Source organism: Osmia bicornis, chromosome 1, assembly GCF_907164935.1.
Source record: "Osmia bicornis bicornis chromosome 1, iOsmBic2.1, whole genome shotgun sequence".
Classification (NCBI taxonomy): domain Eukaryota; kingdom Metazoa; phylum Arthropoda; class Insecta; order Hymenoptera; family Megachilidae; genus Osmia; species Osmia bicornis.
In genome coordinates, this window is record NC_060216.1 from 158,990 (window position 1) to 171,200 (window position 12,211).

Consider the following 12,211-nt stretch of genomic DNA (forward strand, 5'->3'; position numbering starts at 1 on the left):
TAAATATATATTACACATCTGATGCTGATATAGTAATAATGATATTGTTATTAAATGTACATTACATATCTAATGCCGATATAGTAGTAATGGTATTGTTACTAAACGTACATAGATCTGTAAGGAGGTATGGGTATATTACATTATATCTAATGCAAATATACTAATAATGATATTGTTATTAAATGTACATTGATCTGTATTAGGGTATCAGTATATTACATTATATCTAATGTAGATATGTTAATAATGATATTGTTATTATATGTATATTTCATATCTAATGCTGATGTAGTAATAATGATATTGTTATTAAATGCATAGTACATATCTAATGCAGATATAGTAATAATGGTACTGTTACTAAATGTACATTGATCTGTAGGAAGGTATCAAGATATTATATTATATCTAATGTAGATGTAGTAATAATGATATTGTTATTTAATGTATATTACAAATCTAATGCAGATATAGTAATAAAGATATTGTTACTACATGTACATTGATCTGTATGAAGGAATCAGTATATTACATTATTTCTAACCTAGATATAGTAATAATGATATTGTTATTAAACGTGTATTATATATCTAATGCAGATGTAGTAATAATGATATTGTTATTAAATGTATATTACATATCTAATGCACATGTAGTAATAATGATATTGTTACTAAATGTACATTGATCTGTAGGAAGGTATCAAGATATTACATTACATCTAATGTAGATATAGTAATAATGACATTGTTATTAAATGCACATTGGTCTGTGGAAAGGGATCACTATATTACGTTATATCTAATGTAGATATAGTAATAACGATACTGCTAGTATGTGTACATTGATCTTTGGGAAGGGATCAGTATATTACATTATATCTAATGTAGATATAGTAATAATGACATTGTTATTAAATGAACATTGGTCTGTGAGAACAAATCAGATTATTACATTATATCTAATGTAGATATAGTAATAACGATATTGTTATCAAATGTACATTGATCTGTGGGAAGGAATCAGTATATTACATTATATATAATGTAGGTATAGTAGTAATGATATTGTTATTAAATCTTTATTACATATCCAATGTAGATATAGTAATATCGTTATTAATGTTATTATATGTATATTGATCTGTGGGAAGGGATCAGTGTATTTCATTATATCTAATGTAGATATAGTAATAATGATATTGTTATCAATTGTACTGTTACGTTGCGCGTGCGACGGCGCAACGTAAAAAGCGTAGAAAGAATAGTTGTTAAGAATGAATTTCAATTAGATGGTTGAAATACAATTCCCCACTCTTTCTCCCCTATTCTGAGCGCGATGGATGGTATCGCTGCCACTAGTCTCGAGCGGGTTACCGCTCTTGGCAATTAAAAGACGAAAGACAAGTTTCTTAAGATGTCAAAATTAGAATTTAGAGTATTAGTCCTTCGTTGGGTTCGGTCAACGCTTCAGGTCCCGTACGGGTCCCTCCTTGAAGATGTGTTTGATGGTAGGCGTGTATAACTGAAACGTGTGAGGTGTGTTTGAAATGAAATTTGAAACTGTTTAAGTAATGAAACTGGTTTAATTAAGAATAAAGATTGAGTAAATAACAAAATATGAAATGCCAAAAATTGAGATCTAGTTAATTTGAAAACTCGTTACTGAAAATACCAGTTCATGCGTATTATTTAACAAGGGTAAAGATGCTTGGTATAATTTAAGAATATATATATATAAACGCTCTGATATCACACTTGAAGCTTTACGAATTATATAACGTTCGCGGGAAATGATTGTTACTATTTCGCTTTCCTTCGAATTAAGGTGAAATCGGCGTATTTTGGCCGTGACGGTACACCCCAGCCGGAGATACTCTCGGCACCCTCGAAAGGGCTGGACTAAGGTGTCCATTTTATATGATAGAAAATACGAAACGAAACCGCAACACAATAATAGTCGAAAATATTATTTGATACCTCGTATGATGGAACGATCTGACCGGAGAAATTCTCGGAACCCCGAAGGGCTGGACCAGATCGCCCGTTTTGCCAATAGATAGACGTCGTGTTCAAAAATGTGATAAGATCGACTTACCGAAACGCTGTATAATTAATACAAGATAATATATTCGCTTGTGGTCTGCTATGTATTCGCTTGCTGATCTAGAACACCAAAGTACGGTAAATTTTCGATCACTGCACTTGTCGCGGCGGTAATGAATTATTCGGACGAGAACGTCGACGAGAGACAGACGAATACGAAACGAATTACAAGAATCGAGAAAAATACATAATTACGCGAAATGAAGTTAAGTCGAAAAATACACGAGCAAACGATTTAAAATCAGAAAGAAAGATAGAAATTTAGGTAGAAGGAAGGTTTTACGTGCGCGTCTATGAGTCCTTATTCAGAATTCCGATTATTTTAACCCGCACGGCACTCTGCCTCGATACGCGGAGGGCTTTACCGCGGAGAAAATATCGCGAAACTTCCAAATAACTCTGTCTCTCGGACACACGGGCTCCCGATCACGTACCTCGACGATTGATCGATCAAGAGTGCCAAATTTTGCACGAGATCGACGGTCGAAGGGCCCGTCGCGCGATCATCGTCCTTGGAGGGGACGGTTTGACGAATCGTGGCACGTGTTAAGTAGTGTCGCGTGCCCGGTGATTGGCTAAGACGCGCGAGCTAGACGAAGATCCTTCATCCCCTTTCTTTGGTGTTCCTTCTTCTTTCTATTTCGTCGCCATGATAGTTCAACGGTTTTCTAGAAACTACGCAGTATTTCCTTTATATGTATAACTTCTAAATGCGGCTATTGATTTAGTTGATTATTAAATGATGAACTATTATTATTAAATGATACTATTGATGCGATTGAAATACAAAATGAGTTTGAAATTAAAATATATAATTTAATAGATGAAGCCGTCATCCGTATATTTTCCCTTAACAGGATCAGAATTATTTACTTTCCTGATTTATAACAAAGATCTTATCCGCGTAAAAGCGGACGATGCATTTACGATAATCGCAATGCCGATTATGCATTCATTTACAATCTATTCGCATAATTACTTTGGTGGATTCGGCATTTCGTTTCCATGAATTTAGACATTCCTTCGAGAACGTTCTTTTGTTCAAAATTTGCCGTTGTCGCTAGGCAGTTCTTAGAATTTCTGATACAATAGTGTTTATTGCTTTGAACAACCCTTGATTTTCGAACGGCGGTCGAACGTTCGCGACGTTAGACTTTATAAGGGTTCTCATTCATCTTAGTTTTATCGTTTAAATACATATTATTCCATCCATTCTTTTCACACTATCATTCGATCAGGTAATAATGATTCTAGTTGGACCGGCTGACGCTTTGTGCAAATGAGAGAGAAAGAGTTTTCTTCGCAAAGAAGTTATTACGGTTTTCCCGTTTCTACGCAGTTACCAAGGGAAATTCCCGGAATGCGAAGCACTGGCTAACTGCGTAGCGCTGGTGTTATGCTAACGGCTCTCTCTCTCTCTTACGAGGTAAACGCGAGCTTTTGTGCGCTATATGATATTAAACTATGTGGTATTACTATGGTTGGCGACAATATGGTTCCTCGTGTACCTCGCATGAGAAATTCTCGGAACCCAAACGGCTTGACAAGATACACGATTCCAGGGTAGAGTAGAATAAAGAAAAGAAAGCGATTGAATAAGTCAAAAATAGAAAAGAATTAAACTCAAACACTTCCCTGTACACCCCTGCATGAGAAATCCCCGGAACCTCGAAAGGCTTGACAAGAATGTACAAGGTAGAGGAGGAATGAAAAGATTGGCGGAAAAGTGAAACACCCACCTCACGACCCTTACATGAGAAATCCTCGGAACCTCGAAAGGCTTGATAAGGGACGCAAGCCGGATAAATTTCAAATTTTCCGCCGGGGCGTAACAGTACATTGATCTCTGGGAAGGAATCAGTATATTACAATGGATCTAATGTTGATATAGTAACAATGATATTGTTATTAAATGTTTTTAACATATCTAATGTAGCTATAGTAATGACGATAATGTTACAATCTGTGCATTGATCTGTGGGAAGGGATCAGTATATTACATTATATCTAATGTGGATATAGTAATAATGATATTGTTATTAAATATACATTGGTCTGTGGGATTAAATCAGTGTATTAAATTACATCTGATGTAGATATAGTAATAATGATATTATTATTAAAAGTAGATATAGTATTAACGATACTGTTACTATCTGTACAGTGATCTGTGGGAAGGAATCACTATATCACAATAGATCTAATGTAGATATAGTAATAATGATATCGTTATAAAATGTATATTACATATCTAATGTAGATATAGTAATAACGATACTGTTATTATATGTACATTCATCTGTGGGAAGGGATCAGTATATCACATTATATCTAATGTAGATATAGTAATAATGATATTGTTCTTAAATCAACATTGGTCTGTGGGAACAAATCAGTATATTACATTATATCTAATGTAGATATAGTAATAACAATACTGTTATTATATGTACATTGATCTGTTGGAAGGGATTAGTATATTACATTATATCTAATGAAGATATAGTAATAACGATACTGTCAGCGAATTGCGTGGTCAGAGCGGACAGAGAAAATGACACGCCTTAACGTAACATAAACAGTATATTTACGACACAGAATATTTACAGAGTCACAGAGTCACAAACACTTGATGCGCGTGGTCAGCGTGTTCAACAAATGAAAATTATATGCAATGAAGAAATTATACAAGTATGAATCTTACACACTAAATGGCATATAGTTATGCAGCGCGGACGATACAAAGAATTAGACAGCGTGGTCTGAAATCCTTCGCGTCGCGTGAACAGAAATACAATCTTGAATCGAACAGAGAGGACTGCGAGGCACGTGCGTACGCGTCGAACGATCTGTCAAGAAGAAGGAAATCAATCATGGCGTCGATCGTGCCGTTTCCGCGTGGAGTGGTGCTGCCGCTATCGGTAACGACGCACCGACGAAATACTTTCGTTGCCAACTTCATGTTCTGCGACAATTGGGGGAATTTCGCCAACATTTCCCCCCGGCCATCAGCAACTGGTCGATGATGTGGTCTGCGTGTCCGCGTTGTCCTGGGAGGGCTGATGAAGAGGAGCCAGCTTGGCGATGGGCCGCGTGAGCGTTGTGATTGCCGTCTTGAGGGTGACGACCCTGGTCAGTCCATCCTTTCCTGGCATCAGATTGAGAACCCCGGCCCTGGCCCATTTCCCTGGGGGCAAGCGTTCATCAGTAATGAGAACAAGAGAGCCTACCTTGATCTCGTTGGACGGATGATGCCATTTTGAAATGGCCTGGAGTCGCTGTAAGTACTGCGTTGACCAGAGTCTCCAAAATTGTTGGAGGCGCTGCTGTAGAAATTGCTACCTTGACAATCTGTTGACTGAGATGTCGAGAAGCGTGGGCTCTGGCACTGCGTTGAGCGGCGATCCGATCAGGAAGTGTCCTGGTGAGAGGGCTGAGACGTCGTCTGGATCATCGCTGAGTGGTTCCAACGGTCTTGAATTGAGGATGGCTTCAATCTGCGCGAGCAATGTTATTGATTCCTCGAACGTCAATAAAGCATCTCCAATCGTCCTCTTCAGATGGAATTTGAGAGACATGACCACTGCCTCCCATTTTCCACCCATGTGTGGGGCGGCAGGAGGATTGAAGTGCCACTGCGTACCATCCTTGGCGAGTAGAGCTGCGATGTCTTGGTTTTCGCGTGTCCTGTCCTTGAACTGCTTTTTTAACTGCGCGTCTGCTCTTTGGAAGTTGGTGCCGCAATCTGAATAGAGAAAGGCTGCAGTTCCTCTCCTTGCTGCAAATCTGCGATAGGCTGTGATGAATGCGTCGGCTGAGTAGTCGGTGACAACTTCCAAGTGTACAGCTGATGTTGCGAAGCAGACGAATACACAAATCCATGTCTCCTTTATGCATCTTGGCTCCTCCGCCTTTCCAAGTCTTCAGCGTGAGCCGTCCTGCGTAGTCCACACCAGTGTGTGTGAACGGGCGCGATGGAGTGACCCGACAAAGAGGTAGTTGGCCCATCAGTTGATGAGCACGGATCCCCCTCTGCCGAGCGCACTTCACGCACCGCAGGATATGTGTTTTCACTGGAGCTCGACCACCGAGAATCCAGTAGCGTTGTCTGAGAAAAGCGAGGGTGGATTGCGTACCTCTATGCATGGTCTGACGATGTGCGTGGTCGATGAGAAGCCCTGAGAATCTTGTATCACGAGGCAAGATGATAGAGTGTTTGCCGTCGTGTGAAAGCTCCGAGTGTTGGAGGCGCCCGCCTACTCTGGCGATGGTCAAGGTAAGCGGTGAGCCTCGTAAATGGATGCGTCGAAGGAAGCATTGTTCCCTTGGCGAGTGTAGCGAGTTCATCTTTAAAGAATGTGGCCTGCGTGGCCTGAATCCAATAGATTCTGGCCCTTTCCATATCAGCTGCTGAGATGGAATGCGTGGACGAAGCGTCCTGTCGTTTGGACAGCTTGTCCACCAATTTGAGGCAAAGAGCGGTGATTCTGAGTAATCTGTTATCACAAGAATATTTATAGATTAATTCCCATGAATATTCCTTTACTGCGTTTGCCGTGTGGAGTGAGACGACAGCACGAGCTTCAGGGGCGCCCAACTCGTCTGCGTCGACACTGGTCTGCTTGGGCCACGTGTTCTGAGGTTGTGTAAGCCACGGTGGTCCCGTCCACCAAAGAGAGTGCTGTTGAAGCTGTTCTGTCGTCATGCCTCTTGACGCGCAGTCAGCTGGATTCGATGATCCTGGTACATGCCTCCAGTGGAAAGTTCTGCGTGATCTCCTGGATTTGGATTACCCTGTTGCGTACGTAATCCTTCCATTTGGAGGGGTGCGCTTTGATCCATGCCAGCGTAACTTCTGAGTCCGTCCACATAAATGTCTGAGAAACGGGCATGTTCAAAGTAGCGTGAACATGCCGCATCAGTTTTGAAAGTAGCAGCGCTGCTGTGAGTTCCAACCTCGGGATGGTCAGACGTTTGAGTGGTGTCACTCGCGTTTTCGAGCAGATCAGAGATGTGTGGGTACCCGTGGACGGTGAGTGGACAACGAGGTAGACGACGGCTGCCATTGCGAGGACTGAGGCATCAGCGGAACCATGAAGTTCAACTGTCGACGTGGTCGTGGTGTTGAACCATCGTGGGATGGAAAGCTTGGCCTAGCTGGTTAGATCTTCCCTGATGAGTAATATGGGTACCATCGTTGAGTAATATGAAGCGGCAGAATGTCGTCCCAACTGAGTTCCTGTAACCAAAGCTCTTGAATAAGAATTTTCGCTCTGATAATTACAGGTGCAACAAAACCGAGTGGATCAAAGAGTTGTGCTACTTCTGAGAGGACGAGGCGTTTCGTAAACTGCGTGCGTTGCGTAGCTCATATGGTCGAGAAGTTAAGTTTGTCCTGATGTGGAATCCATTTAATTCCAAGAATTTTGGTTGCGCAGTCGTCGAATGAAATTGCTGCGTTGTTCTGATCTGGTGCGAGGTCTTCTAGCAACGATTTGCTCGTGGAATGCCATTTTGCCAATGGAAATCCACCAGCTTGACAGAGTTGCGTCAGCTGATTTGCAACGTCCTGTAGATGCTCTGCTGTATCTGCACCACTGTTCGCGTCGCGCGATTGCATACTTGCTCGAGCGGTTGTTTTTAAATTTGGCGCTGTGCGAGGGTCTGCGATTGGACGATGTCACGCAACCCTGCGCAGGCGCGGGCGGCGTGTCGGTGGTGGTGGCGGGGTATGGCCCGGGACCGGGCCCGCGCATTGAACCGTGATCGGTCAATTTGTGCGGGTGTTTTCCCAGAGTTTTTCTGAGTTTTCCCAAATCTTTTAAAGAGTGAATTGTGTTTTGGATCTTGGACTGGTGGTGTTCGTTGACGTGCGCTGTGGCTGTCGGGCGTGGGTCCTCTTGTTGAAGCAACTAGGTGCTGTCATTTTATCTGCACGGCCGGGCGATCTTGTGGGTGGTTCAGACGGCTAACTGTGCGCACAGTTCTGCGATCGGTTGATTCTGCCCACCTGGCTAGCCGTGCAGTTAGTGGTGCGTTTTTTACGGCCACTTTTGTCCTCTTTGCCGGGACGTTACCTGTGATCAGGGTTTGTAGTTTTTTGGTAAGGACCACGACGATTTGTTGCGACGTCGGCGAGACACCATCCGATACGATTGGTAAGAGAGCTCTCGATTGTGCGAAGTTATAGTACGGCTTGAATGATTATGCAAGTGCATGTTAGTTTTAATTTCTAGTTTTATTTCACGTTTTAGACTATTATATTTTGTTGTATCCTTTTATGTATATATTCTTTTAGTATAATTTGTTTGCTGGGACCAGGCTTTTTCCCCACTTTGGCTGGGGTTTTTTACAGCCGGTACCCGTAGAGTAGAGTCAGTTAGGGTTTTGAATTATTAAAGTTATTTTTTTGTTTTAATTACATATCAGTTGTTTTATTTATTTACCGGTGACGCCAATTCCACCTCATGTCCTTCCTCATTTTATTGTAACTCCGAATAGTCGGAACAACCACCAAAAATGTCATCGACATACCTGCCGTTTTTGATGGATTCAACAGCAAGGGGATATTTCGACCCTTCATCCTCAGCGAGTTGCAAGAGTGTTCAGACAGCCAAGTACGGTGCAGCTTTCATCCCGTACGTGACCGTGGTCAGCTGGTACTGCGTTTCCTTCTGCCAGAGTACCTCATCAACCCAGAGTATCTGCTGCAAGCTCCAGTCGTCTGGATGCACCTTGATTTGTCGGTACATCTTCGTGACGTCAGTTGCAAACAGATGTTTGTATCTGCGTATCCAAATGAGCAGATCCGCGATATTCAGCATCAGATTTTTACCAGTATGTAGAAGATCGTTCAGCGAGTATCCTGATGAAGTTGTACTGGAGCCGTTGAACACCACACGCAATGCGGTGGTCGTGCTGCCCAACTTCAGAACGCTATGATGCGGAAGAAAGTACTGAAACGGACTGATTATTGAGTCATTGTTCAGTCTTACCATGTAACCAAGCTGCTCATATTCGAGCATGAACTTGGTGTACAGCTGTTTGTACTGAGCGTCCTTGCTGAGTCGTCTGAGAATCCGCTGAAGACAGTTATGCGCCGTCTGATACGAATTGCCGAGTGCTCTTGGATGAAGTTTGAGCGGCAATCGCACGATGTATCTTCCTGCGGAGTCTCTTGAATGCGTGGTCTTGAAATGATCTTCGCACTCCTGCTCGTCTGGCGTGAGCAAGGGTGCCGTGTCCTGCGATGGCTCTTCCTGTGTCCAGAAGTAACTGAGTAACTCATTCAATTGGCGATCAGTATTATTGACTGTCACTTGATGAGAAGTCCTGCGAATCGTCTGAGTGCCCTCGAGGGGCTCGATTATGAGCCAACCAAAGATCGAAAGTTGAGCGATCAACGGTGATGACGTGTTCCGAATAATATTTGACTTAATGACTTGCCCGTATGTGTCTGCTCCGAGAATGATGTCCACCGGTCGGGAGACGAGAAATTGAGGACCTGCTACCCACAGATGAATGTACATATAATAACAGTATCGTTATTACTATACCTACATTATATATGTAATATACATTTAATAACAATATCATTACTACTATATCCATATTACTATAACAATATCATTATTACTATATCTACATCAGATGTAATTTAATATACTGATTTAATCGCACCGAAATATGTATATTTAATAACAATATCATTATTACTCTATCTACGTTAGATATGATTTAATATACTGATCCGTTCCCACAGATCAATGTACATTTAATAACAACATCGTTGATACTATATCTACATTGGATATAATGTTATATCCTAATCCCTTCCCACAGATCAATGTACATATAATAACAGTATGGTTATTACTATATCTACATCAGATGTAATTTAATATACTGATTTAATCCCACAGACCAATGTACATTTAATAACAATATCATTATTACTAAATCTTCATTAGATATAATGTAATATACTTGTCCCTTCCCCCAGATCAATAAGCATATAATAACAGAATCATTATTACCATATCTACATTAGATATGTAATATAGATTTAATAACTATATCATTATTACTTTATCTACATTAGATATAATGTAATATACGGATCCCTTCCCACAGATCAATGTAGATTTGATAACAATATCGTTGATACTATATCTATATTGGATATAATGTAATATTGTAATCCCTCCGCACAGATCAATGTACATATAATACCAGGATCGTTATTACTATATCTACATTAGATATAATGTAATGTACTGATTTGTTCCCATAGACCAATGTTCATTTAATGACAATATCACTATTGCTATATCTAAGTTGGATATAATGTAATATACTGATCCCTTCCCACAGATCAATGTTCATATAATAACAGTATCGTTATTATTATATCCACATTAGATATGTAACATACATTTAATAACAATATCATTATTGCTATATCTACGTTAGATATAATGTAATATACTGATCCCTTCCCACAGATCATTGTACATTTGATAACAATATCATTATTACTATATCTACATCAGATATAATGTAATATACTGATCCCTTCCCACAGATCAATGTACATATTATAACAGTATCTTTATTACTATATGTGCATTAGTGATGTAATATACGTTTAGTAACAATATCATTATTACTATTGTGGGTTGCAACGGTCCCTGCCTAGTACCTGAGGCACTCGACGTTGTCGGAGTTAGTTTTAAGTTTATTGTTTAGGCGTAAGGGTTTAGGCGTCATATTACACGGTTTCCTCGTCGAGCGGCTCGGTTCGCCTAGGGGGATCCCCCCAAGTGGAGGGGATGGCGATGTTGCACTTATTCAAGCATTCTTTCGTTGCATTTATCCAGGTTTTACTGTAACGTGCCCCGATGGAGGAACGAAGGGATCCAGCGACGCGACGACGGAGTTCAGCGACGAAGCCACGAGATTCAGCGACGTAATGGCGAGACTCAACAACGGGAGGCGCGGGATGCAGTTCCAAGAAGGTGTTACAATTGCGGCGGTCGCGATCATTTTTTTTATGGTTGCCCGCTGAGAAGCAGCGGAGCAAAGTGCTTTGTGTGTCAGAAATTCGGACACATGGCAGCGAACTGTCCAACGAGGAAGACACCAGCAACCGAAGAGAGCCTGGCCGTACGACGGATACCACGTGAGAAATATTTTAAGAAGGTGTGTATTTGCGAGCGTGAGGTGAGCGCCTTAATCGACACCGGTAGCGATCCATGTCTAATGCGATGCGATCAATATAATAGGCTTAGGCTGGGAGTACTTGCGTTGCAGGATAGCGATATTTGTTTTCGCGGCATCGGGTCGAGTGCGAATAAAGCAGTCGGCGAGTTTAGAACGGAAGCGCGGATAGATGGGGACTCCTATCCCATAGTAATTCGGGTGATACCAGACGGATTAATGACCCACGGATTCCTGACAGGTACGGATTTTTTAGGCGCGAATTAATTGTTAAGCAGGGGCAGGTTATTATTCGCAGAGTAGAAAAGACCGGGATTCCCCATATCTCCGAAATTAATTTAGAACACGAAGTAAACGAAATATTTCATGCGTCGAAGGTACCCAGCGTAGAAAAATGTTATCTGAGATGGTCGATAATTATAAGCCTATTGCAACACGCGAAACCGAGGTAAAGATGACAATAATATTGAAGGATGATGAGCCGGTATTTCAGCGCGCGAGGAGACTATCCGCGTCAGAAAGGGATACGGTTAATATGCAAATACAGGAATGGTTGCGCGATGGAATCGTCCAACATTTCCTTTCGGAATACGCTAGCCCGATAGTGCTGGTGAAGAAAAAGGACGGGTCTTCGAGGCTTTGCGTACATTATCGGTTACTAAATAGAAAGATCGTCAGGGATCGGTACCCACTTCCTCTCATTGAGGATCAGCTAGACTTATTGCAAAGGCGCGAAAATGTACAGTACGCTCGATCTTAAAAACGGGGTTTTCCATGTAAGAGTGAGTAAAGATAGTAGGAAATACACTTCTTTTATCGTGCCTGACGGAGAGTACGAGTTTTTGAGGGACCCATTCTGTCTTTGTAACCCCCCCCCCCCCCTT

General features: G+C 41.3%; 1 protein-coding gene across 1 annotated transcript; it reads right to left on the bottom strand.

Annotated features, from left to right (window-relative positions):
• Positions 1 to 8,713: 8,713 nt before the first annotated feature.
• Positions 8,714 to 9,637, bottom strand: LOC114882306. Its single transcript, XM_029199197.2, has one exon. It carries the CDS (start codon positions 9,635 to 9,637, stop codon positions 8,714 to 8,716), a length of 924 nt encoding a protein of 307 aa, XP_029055030.2.
• Positions 9,638 to 12,211: the final 2,574 nt, after the last annotated feature.